Below are 20369 nucleotides of genomic sequence, written 5' to 3' on the forward strand. Positions count from 1 at the left end.
ATTGGGAGCTCTTTCAGGTTGGTTCCTGTGACCCTTTGACATGCCCCCATCGTTTTGTTTTTTGAACACTTCCTTACTTTCAGGTAATGAAAATGCTCCAGGCTCACCTTGTATTTTCTGTGCCCCAGTCCTAGAATTAATCATGTCTCCAAGCAGTCCTGGCTCCTTCTATCAGAGAATGATATTTAGAAATGAAGATCTGGGTGTGGGTATGCTCATTACTACTGTGGTGTCACTGCTTCTAGGCCCTCTCAGAGGACAGAGCTAGGAAATATATGTATGTGTACTAACTCATGCACATATATGTATACATATAGACAAACATATATGTACACACACTTGTTTGTGTACTCACATTAAACTAAATATGAGGTCATACCGTCATCTCCAACTCTAATCCAGGACCATAGGGTTCATTCTAGCCTTCACTCTTGTTTATTTGTAACTTCTTTCTCAGAATTTTAAACTTATGCATATTAAAAAAAATCAGTACACAAAAAAATCCATTATCATAAACAAAGTTAAACAGGTAAATTTGGGGAAAATATTTGCAAATACACGAAATAGGTAAATATCCTTAGTAAATAAAGAATTCTTAAAAAATGGCAAAAAACTAAAGAAAGGGAAGGAATGAAAAAGAAATTGGTAAGCATACTTTTAAAATATTTGACCACACTAGTAACAAAATAAATGCAAATTAAACCAAAGCATCATTCTGACCTATCAAAATGTAAACGTGGATGTTCTAATCTACCATTGGTTTGAATATAAATTGGTATAATCTTTATGGAGAGTAATGTGACACTATGTAAAAGGAGTTTCAACTGGATTGCTAGACTTCTGCTAGGTGATGCCTCCCACTGAAGACACAGAAAACCTGGATAAAAAGTTTCCTGAAAGCATCAAAATACTAACCAAATTGCCAGGAATGTCAACTAAAGTCTGGGAGAGAATGGCAATTCAGAGCGGTAAGGCCAAGAATCAGAGTCCTTCTTGCCATGGGGACATTCGCTGGGAAAACAAGTCAGAATTCAGGGGAATCTCATAAACTACTCTCCAACATCCAGCTAGGACCCTAAAGAGCTAGAGATGAACTGGAAGTAATCAGGCCCCTAACATACTTGCAACCTGGCTTTATCGCAGAGGGGTCCTGAAAATCTAAGCCTTGAACCTTGATTAAGATAGTCCCAAACCGCTAGTGCCTGAAGGTGCCTAGCAGAAGCAAATAAAAGCCCTTTCTGGAGGAAGAAAGCATCATTCCAGGACAACAATTTTTGAAATGCTTTCCAGCACACAATCAAAATAAATCAGGTACATGAAGGTGTAAAAGATCTTGACTATGAACCAGAAAAAAGGACAGACGATAAGGAAAAACCCATAGGGACTTCATATACTGAGATTATACAACACAGATTATTAAATAATCAAACTTACTATGTCCCAGGACATAAAAGGAAACGATTTTTTTTGCAAGGAAATGAAAATAATAAAAAGTAATATAATAGACTTTAAAAAGAAAAACAAAATACAGAAAAGAAGGTAGAAGACATAGAAAATACCATAAAGTGTACCTATACTTAATTATGTCACAAAGGTGATGAGAGAAAGGGGCAGAAGCAATATTTGAAAAGATAATGGCTGAGAATTTTCCATAATCATGAATAATATCAAGACACTGATTCAAGAGACCTAATGAACCCAAGGCAGGATTAAAATAAATACACACATACACAACACATCCAGAGAAAACTACAGAAAACAAAAGATGAAGAAAATATTTTTCTAATACCCTAAGAAATACAGACAGATTAGCCTCAGAGAAGTGACAGACTGCTTCCATTGATGCTGAATTCTCAACATCAGTGTAAGCCAGACAGCACAGTAGTTCCCCCTTATCCACGGTTTTGCTTTCTGCAGTTTCAGTTACCTGTGGTCAACTGCGGTCCAAAAATATTAAATGGAAAATTCCAGAAATAAACAATTCATAAGTTTTAAACTGCGTCCTGTTCAGAGTAGCATGATGAAATCTCATGCCATCCCAAGGTAAATCATCCCTTTGTCCTTCATATCCACTCTGTATACACTACCCCACTGGTATTGCAGCACTGGTGTTCACGTAACCCTTATTTTACTTAATGGCCCCAAAGCACAAGAGTAGTGATACTGGCAATTCAGATATGCCAAAGAGAAGCCCTAAAGTGCTTCCTTTAAGTGAAAAGGTGAAAGTTCTTGAAAATAAGAAAAAAAATCATATGCTGAGGTTGCCAAGATCTACGGCAACTTTTATTGTTATATTGTTATTGTTATAATATACAATATTGTATAATATTGTCTAATAATATATAGTAATAAGTATATTGTTATATCTGTTCTATTTTATTATTAGTTATTGTTGTTAATCTCTTGCTGTGCCTAATTTATAAATTAAACTTTATCATAGGTATGTATGCATAGGAAAAAACATAGTATATATAGGGTTTGGTACTATCTGCTGTTTCAGGCATTGCTGGGGGTCTTGGGACATAGCCCCCATGGATAAGGGGGGACTACTGTAGAATGCTATCTACTAGAAAGAAAATGCCAACCTAGAATTCTCTACTCACTGGATATCCTTCAAGACTAAAGGGGATATAATGAAATTTTGAAATGAACAAAAATGGAGAGTTTGCATCCAGCAGACTGACACAAGCAAAATGAATTCAGATAAAACTTTAGAGATAATGAAAGAATAAAGAACAAAGAAAGGAGAAGTGTGTTGGTAAATCTAAATGAATAAAAATAATAAAATAATTTGGAGTGATGTAAAAGACAAGTAACTTATGTATTTATACACACAAGTATAATTTAAATGCATGAAAACATCAGCCTGTAAGTCAAGGGGGCATTATACGGAATTAATGTGTTCTAAAGTGCTTGTACTGTTCAGGAAGACAGTAATGGTATTAACATTAGAATCTGATGAATTAGAGAGGCATACCGTAATTTTGAAAGATAATAGCAAACAGTGCTTAAACTTCCTTAATAGAGGAAAAATGGAATGATAAAAAATATTCAATTGATCCAAATAAATCAGGGAGGGTGCGGAAAAGAAACATGTAATAGGTGTTACAAACAGAATGCATGAAAGAAGACCACAGATGTAAATCATAATATACCAAAACATAATTAAATGTAAATGCACTAAATGCTCCAATTAAAAGACCAAGATTGAGAGTCTAGAATAAAAAACAACTTAACTATATGCCTTTAACAAGAGACATATCTAAAACGCAAGGATACAAAAAAGGTTAAAATTAAAAGGAAGGAAATAAACCCCAGAAAATTAAACCCAGAGTATTAGAACAAAAATAACAACAAGCAGAAATTACTGAAATAGAAAATAAACACACAATATAAAGGATTTGCCAAGCTAAAAGCCATTGTTTAAAAGACTAATAAAACTGGTAAATATCTGGCAAGGCTGAGACAGAACAAGAAAAGGTACAAAATATCAATATCAAGAATGAAAAAGACCCTGCAGAGATATTATGCACCACTTTATGCTGAAATTGTTTAAAGTTTAGATAAAATGCAGTCATTTCCAGCAAAATAAAATTCACCAAAAGTAACACAGTAATAAACAGAAAACCTGCGTATTCCTATAAATATTTAAGGAACTGAATCAGAAATGAAAACACTTCTCACAAGAAAGTCTAGCCTGGATGGGTTTATAGGTGAGTTTCATCAATCACATAAGGAGAACAAAGACAGAGAACACTCCTCAATTCATTTTATGAGCCTAGCATAATGTAGATGAAAACCTAATATGGACAGCACAAGACAATTATAGCATAATCTTCCCACAAATATAGATGTTAAAAGTCTAAACAAAATACAAGCAAACCAAATCCAGCAAAAATAAAAAGGATTACAAGGATTATACATCATGACCAAGTTTGGTTACACAAAGAATCAATGAAATTCATTGCATTAACAGATTAAAGAAGAAAATCATATGATCATTTCAATATATACAGAAAAAATTCGATAAAATTCATCATCCATTCATGCATAGGCAACTCTAAGATAAGAAATAAACAAAGATAACTGCTATCACCATTGTTCTAGATGTTTTATCCACTGCAGTAAAGGCTCGAGAAAGACATAAAATATAAAAGAATAAGAAAGGAATAAACAAAATCCTCTTCATACACAGATGATATGATCAGGTATGCAGAAAACCCAAATGATTTTACAGATAAATCATTGGAATTGATGAAGCCTGATGAATAGAAAGGAATACAAAGTCTATACAAGGAAAGAGGGATCGAGAGAAGGGGGACAGAGAGACTCATCTACCTTTAAAAGCATATACCTAAGAATCTAACAAAAGATGTACACAACCTCTATGGAGAAAAGTATAAAACTTTATTGAAAGAAATCAAAGATCTAAATAAATGGGAAGACAGACACTATGCTCATGAATTGGAAGACACAATACTGTAAACCTGTCGATTATTCTCAAGTTGCTATAAAGATTTGATATAATAATTCAAGGCAAAAATCCCAACAGTGTTGTGTGTGTGGAAATTGACAACTTGATTCTAAACTGTATATGGAAAATACAGAGACAAGTACATCCCTCAAGAGATGTCTGAAGAAGAACAAGGTAGAAGGCCCTGCTCTACTAGTTACCAGGACTTATTATAAAGCTATGGTAAATAAGACCAAGATGCTCTTAGCACAATGCCAGGCAAATAGGCCAACAGACCAGAATAGAGTCTTGAAATAATCACATATATACGGACACTTGATTTATGGCAAAAGTGGCAAAGCAGAGCAGTCTTTTCAGCAATTATGCTGAGTCTACCGAAAATCCACATGGAAAGAAACAAAAATTGGACTGCTACCTCACAGTGGACCCCAAATCAATTCCAGATGGACGATAAAACATAAGGGATATTTTCATAATCTCAGAGTAGTAAAGATTTCTTAAACAAGACAGAAAAACACTAAGCATAAAAGATTGATAAATTAGACTATATTAAAATTACAAACTTTTGTTAATCAAATGATACCACTGGAAGAATGAAGAGACAGGTCGCTAAGTGGCAATTAGGGAAGAGTAATCAGGAAAAACCACAATGAGATTCTACTACACACCAATTGGCAAAAGCTAAAAATTCTGACAATGCTGAGTATTAGCAAGGGTGTGCAGCATAGAAAATAAGTAATCATGAGAATAAAAGGAGGGCACTGTTAATAAAGACAAGAACAGGCTTTTTAAACAGGGGCAGTGCCAGGAAAACCAGGACTTGGATCATCCTAGAGAGGCATTATACCATTGGTAAAGGGTCAGTACATATACCTACTTTAGAAAATAGCTTAGTGTTATCTAGGAAAACTAAAGTTGTATATCTTCGAAAACCTGTCAATTCTACTCCTAGGTCTATACCCTATATGAATGTGTCCTTAGGTATAACAGGATACATGTACAAGCTTGCTTACAACAGCATTGTTCAAAATAGCCAAATCTGGGAACAACTCAAATACCCACTAACACTAAAATGAATAAACTGTGAATGTCTGTCCACTGCAATACTACGTAGTGATAAAATGAAGGAGCACAAAGCAACCTGGATCAATCCCACAGACCAAAAAACAGTATAGACTGTATGATTCCATTATAGATTTTAAAAGACAGATAACACTGAATTAAGTTATTCAGGGATATCTATTTGGATGGCGTAGATATAAAACATGGAAGTCTAGATTAAAGTTAATTCTGAGAGAAGTAGGGGGTTGTGGTCAGGAAGGGGAATTCAGGGGCTGCAATTCTTTTATTTCTTGACCTGGGTTGTAGTTACACGGTTGTTTACAATAATTCCTTAAGCTATATAGTTATGCATATGCATTTTTCTAAATGTAACATATTCTATTAATAAAAGGTTTAATCTATGGGTGATATAGGTGTTTGTATTTATTCATACATTCTTTTGCCCAGTAATTCTACTTCTAAAAACTTATTCTGAGGAAATAAAGCAATTAGGGGGTGTGAACAAGTAATTATGTACAAGAATATTAATCATAACATTATTTCTAATAGGGAAAACCAAAATAGTGTAAATGTCCAATTACAGGTAAATTATTAAATTAAATATGGCGCATGCATATATTTAGACACCTTAATGCAGCCATTAAAATACTGTACCCAGATCTTGTCAAGATGGCGGTGTAAGCAGACTCTGAACTCATCTCCTCCCACGAACACAACCAGGTTCCAACTATTTTTGGAAAAATTACCCTGGAGAGAAAACTGAAAACTGGATAAAAAGAACCCCCACAACCAGGGACAGTCCTGACTAAGGCAGAAGAGGCAGAAATTCCTGCTGGAGAGCAAAAAGCCACCTTTGGGAGCAGCAGAGCCTCTCAGCTGGCCAGCCTGGAGCCACCCTAAGGTACGCAAACCTCCCTGGAGGAGTGAGGTCTGGAGTGGGGGCAATACTGCGATAAGCAGCCTTCGGACTCAGCCCAACTGAGACGGGGGTCTTACAGTCTGGCTTTGCTGGCTATTAACTGCAGCCAGGATACCTCCAGAAAAGCTATCTGCTGAAAGTCGAAAAAACCTGGGTCTTAAAGGGCCCACGCACAAACTCACTCATTGCAGTGACCTAAAATCACCAGAGAGGAGGATGACAGTCCTTTGGTGAAACGAGACTCACCTGGTGGGTTCTGGGGGCATCTTGGTGAGAGGAGAGACCTCTCTGGAGACTGAGACATTGCTGGGGGCCATTGTTCTGAACTGGTCCAGGCGTGCTGACACAGACCCCAGTAGGCGCCATTGAGGTTCATCCCTTGGCCTGTTAGCCCAGGGGTCTGTCACACCCACTAGAGCACAGATTTAATTCAGTTCAGCCAGGGCAGGCAACCACCCTAGGGACTGGCCCCACCTAACAACAAGCCCTCAGGCTACATTTCAGCCTGCATTGACTGGGTGCCTTGATCCTCTATAGGCAGGCAAGGGTGTCTGCCTCTGTGGGGCAGGGCCTGTGTGAGGACCAGGTGAACTGTGGGGGCCATTGGTAGAGAGGTGGGGGCCTCTGCAGTGCGGCATCAGGGTACGCTCCAGGGCATTGAGAAATTTGCACAGACTAGGACTGTGTTGACGTGTGTGTGGTCCTGTGGGGGGTGAGGCTTATCAGAAGACCTGTGCTTCACAAATAGTCATAAAAAGGATCAGCCCCACATTCCAAAGCATGAAACAATTGAGTATTCCCTGCCAAGGGCCAGCCCCATTCAGCCCTGTAGGCCTGAGGCCTATAGCAACTGTAAGCCCCTGAGCCTGGCAACCAGCTACACTGGGTACCAACCCAATTAAGAGGAAAACTGCAATAGGAGTGTGCTCATAGACTTTGTAGCCAACGGTGCTGAGGCTCCCCAAACCAGATTTACAAACAGCTGGCCAGGGAAGGAAAGATTAGACTCCCTGGGTACCTGCAGTGGGAACAACCGTGCCACAGCAGAAGGACACAAGTAGCCCACAAAGGGGTCACTCCTGCTTCTTATGGACTGGTGACGAGAGGGAAGCACACTGCTGGGCCTCATTAGGCATCTCATACATAAGGCCACTTCTCCAAGATCAGGAGACATAGCCAACTTACCTAATACATAGAAATAAGCACAGAGAAAGAGGCATAATGAGGAGACAAAGGAATACTTTCCAAGCAAGGGAACAGGACAAAACCCCAGAAAAAGGACTATATGAAAGAGAAACAAGTGACCTACTCGACAAAGAGTTCAAACAAAATATCATGAGGATGCTTACAGATATTGGGAGACGACTGGATGAACACAGTGAGCACATTAGCAAAGAACTGGAAGATATTAAAAAAAAACCAATCAGAAATGAAGAATACAATACGGGAAATGAGAAATTCACTAGAGGGACTCAATAGCAGAGTAGAGGATGCAGAAGAATGGATCAGCAAGCTAGACAAAAGACTAGAGGAAATCACCCAAGCAGAACAGAAAAAAGAATTAGGCAGAATGAGAACAGTCTAAGGGAACTCTGGGACAATATCAAGCGTGCTAACATTCGGATTATAGGTGTCCCAGAAGGAGAAGAGAGAGACAAAGGGGCAGAAAATTTATTTGAAGAACTAATAGATGAAAATTTTCCTAATCTGAGGAAGGAAACAGACATCTAAGTTCAGGAAGCACAGAGAGCTCCAAACAAGATAAGCCCCAAGAGGCCCACACCAAGACACATTATAATTAAAATGTTCAAAATTAAAGATAAAGAGAGAATCCTAAAAGCAGCAAGAGAAAGGCCACAAGTGACATATAAAGGGAAGCCCATCAGGCTGTCAGTGGACTTCTCAGCAGAGATGCTACAGGCAAGAAGAGAACGGCACATGGTATTTAAAGTGCTAAAAGGAAAAAACCTACAGCCAAGAACACTCTATCCACCAAGGTTGTCATTCAGATTGGAAGGAGAGATAAAGAGCTTCCCAGACAAGCAAAAGTTAAAGGAGTTTATCACCAAGAAACCAGTTCTACAAGAAATGCTGAAGGGACTTATTTAAGTGGGAAAGCAATGACCACAAATAGAGATAAAAAAAATTATTATCAAAAAAACAAAACAACAACAACAAAAAACCAGGCAATAAAATCACTTGTAAAGGTAAAACTATAGTAAAGGCAGCAGATTAACTATCTGTGAAGACGATATGAAGGTTAGAAGACAAATGTACTAAAATCACCTATTTCAATGATAAGAGGGTAATGGATGGACACACACTAAACAAGAGACTATATATGATTTGAAAAACATAAAATGTGGGAGGAGGGGAGTGAAAAAGTAGAGCTTTTAGAAAGAGGTCAAGCTAAAGAGTCTATCAACTCGATACAGACTGTTATATACATAGAATATATTAAATAGGATCCTCATGGTAATCACAAATCAGAAACCTATAATAAGCAAGCAAAAAAGTAAGACAAAAGAAATCAAACATATTACTAAAGATAGCCATCAAACCACAAGGGAAGACAGCAAGAGAAAAGACAGGAACAGAGAAGAACTACTAAAACACTCCCCCAAAAGTAACAAAATGACAATAAATACACATTTATCAATAGCTAATTTAAACGTCAATGGACTAAATGCTCCAATCAAATGCCACAGGGTGGCCAACTGGATAAAAAAACAAGACCCATGTATATGCTGCATACAAGAGACACACTTCAGACCTAAAGACACTCACAAACTGAAAGTGAAAGGATGGAAAAAGATATTCCATGCAAACAGCAAAGAAAAGAAAGTAGGGGTAGCAAGACTTCTATCAGACAAAATAGACTGTAAAACAAAAACTCTAACAAGAGACAAAGATGGGCACTACATAATGATAAAGGGAACAATCCAACAAGAAAATATAACACTTGTAAATATCTATGCACCCAACATAGGAGCACCTAAATATATAAAGCAGTTATTAACAGACATAAAAGGAGAAATAGACAGTAACACAATAATAGTAGGGGACTTTAACACTCCACTTACACCAATGGACAGATCATCCAAACAGAAGATCAATAAGGAAACACAGGTCTTAAAGGACACATTAGACCAGATGGATTTAGTAGATATACACAGAATATTCCATCCAAAAACCACAGAATGCACATTGTTTTCAAATGCACATGGAACATTCTCCAGGACTGATCACATATTAGGCCACAAAACAAGTCTCAATAAATTTAAGATTGAAATAATACCATGCATCTTTTCTGACCACAAAGGTATGAAACTAGAAATCAACTACAGGAAGAAAACCAGAAAAGCCACAAAAATGTGGAGATTAAACAAAATGCTACTGAACAATGATTGGGTCAATGAAGAAATCAAAGGAGAAATCAAAAAATTCCTGGAGACAAATGAAAATGAAAATACGACATGCCAAAATCTGTGGGACACAGCAAAAGTGGCTCCAAGAGGGAAGTTTATAGCAATTCAGGCCTACTTCAACAAAGAAGAAAAATCCTAAATAGACAATATAAAAGCACATCTAAAGGTACTGGAAAAAGAGCAACAAAGCCAAAAATCAGCAGAAGGAAGGAAATAATAAAAATCAGAGCAGAAATAAATGAAATAGAGACTAAATAAATAGAAATATTAATGAAACCAAGAGCTGGTTCTTTGAAAAGATAAACAAAATTGACAAACCCTTAGCTAGACTCACCAAGACAAAAAGAGAGAAGGCTCAAATAAATAAAATCAGATGAAAGAGGAGAGATTACAACGGACACCTCAGAAATACAAAAGATAATAAGAGAATACTATGAAAAGCTATATGCCAACAAACTGGATAATCTGGAAGAAATGGATAAATTCCTAGAAATATACAACCTTCCAAAACTGGAGCAAGAAGAAGTAGAAAATTTGAATAGACCGATCACCAGTAAGGAGATAGAAACAGCAATCAAAAACCTCCTGAAAAATAAAGTCCAGGACCAGATAGCTTCCCTGGTGAATTCTACCAAACATTCAAAGAAGACTTAATACCTATCCTTCTCAAACTCTTCCAAAAAACTGAAGAGGAGGGGAGGCTTCCTAACTCATTCTATGAATACAACATTATTCTGATACCAAAACCAGACAAGGACAACACAAAAAAAGAAAATTACAGGCCAATATCACTGATGAACATCAATGCAAAAATCCTCAACAAAATACTAGCAAATCGAATACAACAATACATTAAAAAGATCAGGCATCATGATCAAGTAGGTTTCATTCCAGGGATGCAGGGATGGTTCAACATCGCAAATCTATCAATGTGATATACCATATTAACAAAATGAAGAATAAAAATCACATGATTATCTCAATAGATGCAGAGAAAGCATTTGACAAGATACAGCATCCATTTATGATAAAAACTCTAAATAAAATGGATATAGAAGGAAAATACCTCAACATAATAAAGGCCATATATGACAAACCCACAGCAAATATCATTCTCAACGGAGAAAAACTGAAAGCTATCCCTTTAAGAACAGGAACCAGACAAGGATGCCCACTGTCACCACTCTTATTTGACATAGTATTGGAAGTCCTAGCCAGAGCAATCAGGCAAGAAAAAGAAATAAAAGGGATCCACATTGGAAAAGAAGAAGTGAAACTGTCACTCTTTGCAGATGACATGATTTTATATCTAGAAAACCCTAAAGAATCCACTAAAAAACTTTTAGAAGCAATAAGGGAATACAGTCAAGTTGCGGGATACAAAATCAACGTACAAAAAATCGGATGTGTTTCTATACACTAACAATGCAGTAGCAGAAAGAGAAATTAAGAATACAATCACATTTACAACTGCAACAAAAAGAATAAAATACCTTGGAATAAACTGAACCAAAGAGGTGAAAGATTTGTACACCGAAAACTATAAAACATTGTTGAAAGAAATCGAAGAAGACACAAAGAAATGGAAAGATATTCCATGCTCTTGGATTGGAAGAATTAACATCGTTAAAATGTCCATACTTCCTAAAGCAAACCATAGATTCAATGCAATCCCTATCAAAGTTCCAACAACATTTTTCACAGAAATAGAACAAAGAACCCTAAAATTTATATGGAATAACAAATGACCCCAAATAACCAAAGGATTCATGAGAAAAAAGAACAAAGCTGGAGGTATCACACTCCCTGATTTCAAAATATACTACAAAGCCATAGTAACCAAAGCAGCATGGTACTGGCACAAAAACAGACACACAGATCAATGGAACAGAATCCAGAGCCCAGAAATAAACCCACACGTTTATGGACAGCTAATATTCAACAAGGGAGCCAAGAGCATACGATGGAGGAAGGAGAATCTCTTCGATAAATGGTGTTGGGAAAACTGGACAGCCACATGCAAAAGAATGAAAGTAGACCATTCCCTTACACCATGCACAAAAATCAACTCAAAATGGATTAAAGACTTGGATGTAAGACCCGAAACCATGAAACTTCTAGAAGAAAACACAGGCAGTACCCTCTTTGACATCGGTCTTAGCAGCACATTTTCAAGTCCCATGTCTGACTGGGCAGGGGAAAAAATGAACAAATGGGACTGCATCAAACTAAAAAGCTTCTGCACAGCAAAGGAAACCATCAATAAAACAAAAAGACAACCTAACAATTGGGAGAAGATATTTGCAAACCACATATCAGATAAGGGGTTAATATCCAAAATATACAAAGAACTCATAGAGCTCAACAACAAAAAAACCAACAACCCAATTAAAAAATGGGCAAGAGATCTGAACAGAGATTTCTCCAAAGAAGATATACGGATAGCCAACAGGTATATGAAAAGATGCTCAACATCATTAGCTATCAGGGAAATGCAAACCAAAATTACAATGAGGTATCACCTCACTCTGGTCAGAATGGCTATAATTAACAAGACAGCAAACAACAAATGTTGGAGAGGATGTGGAGAGACGGGAACCCTTGTTCACTGCTGGTGGGAGTGCAAACTGGTGCAGCCACTATGGAAAGCAGTATGGAGGATCCTCAGAAAATTAAGAGTAGACCTACCATATGATCCAGCTATCCCACTGCTGGGTATTTATCCAAAGAGCTTGATAACGCAAAGGCATAAAGATACCTGCACCCCTATGTTCATTGCAGCATTATACACAATAGCCAAGACTTGGAAACAACCTAGGTGCCCATCAAGGGACGAACAGATAAAGAAGATGTGGTATTTATACACAATGGAATACTACTCAGCCATAAGAAATGATGAAATCTGGCCATTTGTGACAACAATGGATGGACCCTGAGGGTATTATGCTGAGTGAAATAAGTCAGAGGGAGAAAGTCAAATACCGTATGATCTCACTCATAAGTAGAAGATAAAAACAACGACAAACACACACATAGCAATGGAGATTGGATTGGTGGTTACCATGGGGGAAGGGGGGGAGGGCAAAAGGGGTGATTAGGCTCACGTGTGAGGGGATGGACTATAATTAGTTTTTTGATGGTAAACATGATGTAATCCACACAGAGTTTGAAATATATCATGATGTACATCCTAAAGCTATATAATTTTATAATCCAATGTTATTGCAATTAAAAAAATACTGTACCTAAAAAATATTTAATGGTATAACAAAATGCTTAAAATTATTAAGTGAAAAGAATCAGGAAACAAAATTGCATATATAAAATGCTTTCAATTTAGGGCAGTTATGATAACGAGTATAAAAAGAAGGAAATGCTTACTACGATTAACCTTTGCAAATGGTATTATTTTTATCATTATAATTTCTCATAATTTCTAAATTTGTACAAAGTATGTGTATTGTAAAGGTTGCTTACTCTAAAAACTACTTAAATTTTTTATTTTTAATGAAATACTTCTTTTAAAAAGCAGAAAGTTAAGTGAATTTTCTTCATATTTTATATGTATATACATTTACTAAAAATTATTTTAGTGGTTGAAGATCAGCTTTCATATACAAAAAAATTACCAGAGTGACAACTTCAAATGCATTTCTAAGACAGTAGGCATCAGAACGCAGTTTATTTTCTAATGCAGCATCCAAAGCTTAAAATCTATTCCACACTGTAATATCACAATCTAGGATTTGTTTTATACAAAAATCGGACCACCTAAATTTTTTTTCAATAGATGTCAAATTGACACCGTATTTACAGTTAAAAGTCTTTAAAAAACCTAAACTTGGCAATTATCTTTACAGGCAATTATATTTTGTTTGCAGACCCAGGAGTTTATCAACTCAAAACCCTTCTTCTATTGATCTCTATTTTAGTTTGTGCAGAAAAGAGTTAACATAGCGGGCCTAAACTAATATCTTTTGAAAGGCTTGAAAGGTCTGCCTACAAGGTTGGCTCTTGACTGGCATCTGGGAACTTGGATTTCAAGAGGGTTCCTGCCCTCATAACTGAAAAAAATCGGCTCAGAGTGTCTAAACTGTTTGTGCAAACAATATGATTTATCCTGAACACCTGTTTTCTTTCTGGGAGTCTGGAATTTGGTACACGCCAGGCAGAGAGGGTGGCTACACAAAAAGGCCCCAGTAAAAATCCTGGGCGCTGAGTCTCTAACAAGCTGCCCTGTCGGCAACATTTCACATGTGTTGTCACAACTGGTTGCCGGCAAAAGACTCTCGGAAGCCTGCGCCTGGTTGCCCCTGGATTTCCACCCATGTACCTTTTCCTTTTGCTGATTTTGCTTTACATCCTTCAGGTGCAATACATCACAGCTATGAATGTGACTACATGCTGAGTCCTGTGAGTCCTCTTAGTGAATCATCAAACCTGGGGGTGGTCTTGGGGACCCTTGACACATAGTCCTTAAAACTAAAACACAACTAAATATTTAATATAATGAAGCTAGTCAAAAGAAACGTTTAATTTTAAGAAGTTTATAATGATACAGAAGTTTTTTCTTCAACTAGTATTTATCAAAGGCCTATATAGGCACCCAGCTAGGTCCTTTCATATATCTTATCTTATTGAATTACCTTAAGTGTCAAGTTTCTAATGTTTACTAGGACCAAGCAATATTTTCTGACCATTTCCTATTACCCAGCACCTAAGTAGGCATTCAATAAATATGTGCTGAATGAATGAATAAACAGCAACTTATGTCATTATACATAAAAACAAAAAATCAAAATAGATAAGACTAGCTATAAAAATATGTACAGATCTTCACATAAATTAAAATGCTGCAGTTCAGATTTTTCTTGCTTGATATGAAACAAATACCTTTTTCCCTAAGTGGCAAGTTTGCTGGTAAGTAGTAATCAGTTCTACTCTATCAGTACAAATGAATTTCACAAACAGTTCCTTCCCCAAGCATAAACACCAGATGAAAAAGAAAATTAAATAAATAAAATTAAAAAAATAAAAGCTTTCAGTTTATCTCCTTTGTGAGCTTCAAAAATACAAATTGCTAATATTATTTTAAAAGATACAAACTATTGTTTTCATGTCAGATATGTTTTAAATCCATCTTTAATTACTGTAAAAGTCTCCCCGTGGTATATGCAACCATTCTATAATAAGGTGATTAAAATTCCTTGACTAGCCAATTTAGGATTTACAGCTTAACTCAAGTATCACACTACTAAAGACAAGCCCGGACGTGTTACTGAGAAATACACATTTAATTTTGGGCGGGGGGAGGTGGTGTGGGGAATGACACCACACAGGCTGTCTTCAAAATTGAAACTACATTTTAAAATATGTTTCAGCAAATTGCTGCAGACAAGCCCAAATTTAAATGTAATCCCAAAACAATGGATATAGTGCAAATACATGAACATTTCTAATAAACTACTGTGTGTTGGGGAAAATGACAACATAGTCTCTAATAGTATTACCCCTACTTTAAAGGTCAATCATCTCTTGACCTCCCGCTTCAGGACCCACATTTGCTGAAAGTGACTATCTAGGGCTGGGGCCTGGGTACATGCTTGTTTAATAAGCTCTGCTCAGGATTTCCCAAAGCTAAGTTTTGAAATGTACTATTCTAATCTTTTCCAGCTCTAAAATTCTGCTTCTGTGAGTCTCTGTATTTGAGGATGCTTTAAACTTACAAACCATTTCTAATTAAATGGGTCTCAACTAGTTCTAAGGGTTTTCTAACATGATACGCAACATGATTTGGCCATATAATTTCATGACTTCAGTTTAGGGGGGGAAAAAAGGGAGATCTGGTTATAGATAGTCTACAGCAAAGACAGATATGGATATCATATTCAGAAACTCAGTGATAACCCAAACATATTGTTTGGTCTAGCCTTTTCTCCATCAATCAAAATTAACAGAGCTGTTTCCAAGTAGCCAGCAAATAGCAAAGTTAAGTGACCTTATTTCATTAGTTTTCCCTTTCCTTGTCTACTCTGTATGGGTGTCATGCCATAAAACTGTAGAAAGGATCCAGACGACCCATAACCTGAACAACGAGCCCCTGGATACCAGGGGTCACGAAATCTATTGCCAGAAACATGGAACTAATTCTAGAGCAGCTTTGTCTACACTGCAGCTATACAAACAATCTCTTACCTAGCCAGTAGATGGAGGCACACGCAAACTTAATGCTTTGCTCTTTGATCTACAGGACCTTAAATCTTACAGTAATCGATGCGTTTGGTTCTTGTTAATTCGTTTGTTTTAAACCCAGGAGGTCAAAGAGAATGCAAAAAACTGGGCAAGGACAACTATTGAGGTGAATTTATAAAAAATAACGATACAAAAGAACATTTTTATATTTCTATTTTGTTTCTGGCCCTTTTGAGAAATAACTAAGTTATTTTAACTGTGAATTTATAATCTACTTCCAGATCCCTAGAGCTACTAAAAAAATTCTAAATTTAGAAATATGTCCTTTAAAATTCATGTTCAAAAAGGGAAAACTGAACATCAACTGAATATGACATGATATTCAAGGACTGTTGATTTTGCTAGGTATGATAATAGTCATATGGTGTGTGTGTGTATACATATATATCTCCCTTATCTGTTAGAAACACAAACAGGAGTACTTATAGGTGAAATTATATTGCTTTAGAAATCTCCATGAAAAAAGACAACAGTAAAGGATAGAGAGAACAAGAATGGCAAAATGTTGATGCTCAGTGACAGGTACACTGAGGTTCATTACACTATTTTCTTTTTATTTGAAAATTTCCAAAATAAAAGGTTAAGAAAATTAAAATGAAAGCCATGTTCTAGTGATTTGGGTTAACACTGGGATTAGGCGACTGGTAAATATGCAACTTTAATGAGGTCTTATCTCGACATATAACCATCAATGAATTATTTCAATCACAACTGAATCTTACAAAATTAGCTATATAAAATCCCATATAGATTCAACACTGAGAAACCAAAACCACCCTGTTAAATCTACTAGAAACAATACCTTACAGCTGTAGAGCACTTCGCCATTTTACAAAGTGAATTCACACAGTTTTCTCATCTAGTTCTCATACTCTTATAAAGATTTTAAAGATAAAAAAACCAGGCTTAGAGAAGTTAAAAGACTTGACCAAAGTCATAGAATTAGTAAAAATGACAGAGTTGGGATACTAACCTAAATTTTATGACCCCAAAGACCATCTTGTCTCTACTATACTGTCACTTCGACCCCTTTGAAACAGATAGCAAACATGGTGAAATTTAGGTGAATTTCTAAATTTTGCTTTCTGTGCTCATTACTTCATAGTATATGATAAAATCTTTTTAGTTTTCGGTGTGAATGAAAATATGGACAGAAACAAATTTCTTCAATAAAGAAAAATTTAAAAAGAATCATAGTATCTTAAAATTGGAAGGGACGTTAGAGGCCCTCTCTAGTCCAAAATTAAAACCTTATCTTCAGCCCCCTTGGATGGATCTAGCTTCAGCTTGAACATTCCTAGTGAGAAACTGTGTACTCTCTGAGACAGCCTGCTGGATTCACGGAGTTAGTCTAATAACTGGAGAGGCCTTCCTTGCTTAGAGGTGAAATCTACCTGCCACTTGTTGATTTTATTTACAGTCCCTGACCCTACATACACTGAAAAAACATATAATCCTCTTACACATGATGATCTTTCAAATAATTGAAGATAGCCATTATGTTCTACCACGGGCTTCTGCTCCGAGGACTCTTTTAGCAGAAAAAGAAAACCAATAGATTATTGGGTAACTGACGCCTCAGGCTTTTCAATAGCTCTTCCATGCAAGTGGCCTTCAAACTGGGAGTAGCCAAAGTCCTTCCAGGGGATAGGTGAATTAGGATATTTTTAAGGCAATCAATGTCTCCATCTTCATCTGCCATAATCGAGTCTGTCACAAAATAAGTCTGTGGTCTGCTGATTTTCCTTTTACATCTCCATTCATATGAACCCATCTCAAAAGACAAACTGCTCACCCATCCTGAAAAGCCTGCCTAGCTTCCAAGAGACAACTGGGGAATACAAAGCTCCTGAGGGAGGGAGAGACCCTTGAGAGCAAAGCAGAGAGCTCTGGAAAGAAAGGGAAGAGCCACCTTATTTCTTCCAAACAATATATTCATGGCAAAGCCTTATCTATTTTAGAATTAGAAATCAATAGTAAGAGGATTGCCACAGGGATGCCTATTAACACGAATTTTATTTGAAAAATGAAGTCAGATTTTTTTTTCTGACAGAAAGCAAGTCTGATTTGCCTGACTGGTTTGACAGTAATGACTAGCTCTGCCATTCAGGTCACATAGCAGACATTTTCCATAAACTGAATGAGATAAAGGTGCAGCTCTACAGTTTTGAAGAAAATATTTTTAGAAATATATAAAACACTTAAAATTACATCCTCACAATAGAAGTTTTTATATATCAACTTAAAAATATGTGAGGTGGTACACAGTTTTCAGAATTCTTCTAGTAGGTTTGCCAACAAAGATTCTGAAGGCTGTGACTCTATGACAGAATTTCTAGGCTCCTTCCCACTGTGGTTATCCCCTCTGGAAGTGCGCCAGCATCCTGCTTACTATGAACACTCCAAGAAGAATGAGCAGTGCACAATACAGTGGGAGTGTGGCTTGGTTCTGAATACTATATACTTATAATTAATATAGCTGAAGGTTCTATTTAAAGCTTTTTAAGGTATTGCAACAACTAACTAAAACGTTTACATCTTTTTCACATAAGCAATTACAACTAAGCTCACAGTGATCTTGCACTTACATATTTGAATGAATGAGTTTATATTAACTGATCTTAAATTTCACCTTGTTTCAGCTCCTTTGCTACAAACTGGTAAAATATTTAAAAAATTTGATCTAGATATTTAATGTATTAGCTAGTCCTCCGTGGGGAGCAGTTTCTGCCATGGCTTCCAGTGATCACCACCTCCTGGTATTCGTACCCTTGCGTAATCCCCTCACCTTGGGTGTAGGCTGGATCTAGTGACATTTCTAACTAAGAGAAGATGGCAGAAGTGATAGTGTGTGACTTCTGAGATTAGGTGACAAGACTGACTTTCGTCTTGTTTGTACTCTTGCCCTCCTACTTGCTCACTCTCCAGCTGCCATGTTGTGAGCTGCTCTATGAAGAGGCCCAGTGACAAGGAACCTAAGGAGGCCTCTAGCCAACAGCTCATGAGGAACTAAGGCCCTCAGTTGGCTTATTGCCAACAACCATGTGAGTGAGCTTGGAAAAAAATTTATCCTCAATGGAGCCTTAAAATGACTTGAGGACCAGCCAACGTCTTGATTACCACATTGTAAGAGACCTAATCAAAGTCTCTGATTAAAATTTTGAAGAGAACAGGATGGCATCCCATAAAGCTTTATACAATCTCTTTGGACACAATCATCCAACCAGCTATGAAACTACCCAGTTATATTATCTTATATCACTTTTGTCAACCTTACTGACAAAAATTCTGTGAGAAACATGTCAAGTGCTTTATTGAAATCAACATACACTGTTATCTATAGAATTTCCTTCATATGCCAATATGGTGATTATATCAAAAGAGGAAGGTAAGTCTGTTATAGTTTTCAGTTGCCACAGAGGCTTGCTACATGGAGGCCTCTACTCTCATCCCACTCCTCTTCACTAAGACTCCTGTGGTCAGAAGTTTATATTTTGGGGCCTCCTATCCCTCTGAACTCTATGTCCTTTTACAGCCTCTTCTCTGAAGTATGCTAAAAATGCGAGGGTAACTAAGCAGGCCCAACTTTTGCTTCTTGAGCCGCTGTGAACCTCAAGATGAGATAATCTTTTTATTCTTGCTCATTTAGGTCTTTCTAAATAGATGAGTTCACAACTATTGTTAAATATTAGGAGAAAAGGTTAGCGTTACCCAAAAAACATCATTGCTTAAAACTTTAACCCTTAAGAAAATAAAATGTACACTCACAATTCAAAAACCATGTAAAGCATTCCATCTGAGCTATATGTCTCCAATAATTCTACAATGTGGGGATGTTTCAGCATATGACAGATACTGGCTTCCCGCTTTAGATCTGAAAAACAAACACATGACATACTTTGTTAGGTAGGAACAAAAGACAACCAGAGTGAATGATGAATGAATGGATGTGATCTATGGTAACATGAAGACTTCTCTAACTAAAGAGATGAAATCCCCCATTTAGGCAAAGCTCAACTTTTTACCCTTTAAAATCTTTGACAATATAACTTTTCATATTTTTTGCCAGCTTAAATCTATATATATTATAGTCAGCTCTTATTAATAAGAAATATAAACAGCACAAATAAATACTGCCCGCAAACTCTTATAATCAAGTTTCAAAATTTTTAACTTTCTTGATTTGCTAATAAGTAACTCAATTTGCTGTTTTGAATTTTACCTCTTTTTCTAA

At 36.6% G+C, this 20369-nt stretch overlaps 1 protein-coding gene across 23 annotated transcripts in view; it reads right to left on the reverse strand.

The window, feature by feature from the left end:
* The window catches only part of CASK (calcium/calmodulin dependent serine protein kinase), a 374427-nt gene that overhangs the window by 215956 nt on the left and 138102 nt on the right, over positions 1-20369 (reverse strand). For all 23 annotated transcript variants that reach the window (XM_070258206.1, XM_014728817.3, XM_001489920.7 and 20 more), the window contains exon 3: positions 19904-20009. In XM_070258206.1, coding sequence (XP_070114307.1) covers positions 19904-20009 — 106 coding nt within the window. The remainder of the gene's footprint in view (positions 1-19903; positions 20010-20369) is intronic.

The sequence above is a fragment of the Equus caballus genome, chromosome X (assembly GCF_041296265.1).
Source record: "Equus caballus isolate H_3958 breed thoroughbred chromosome X, TB-T2T, whole genome shotgun sequence".
Classification (NCBI taxonomy): Eukaryota; Metazoa; Chordata; class Mammalia; order Perissodactyla; family Equidae; genus Equus; species Equus caballus.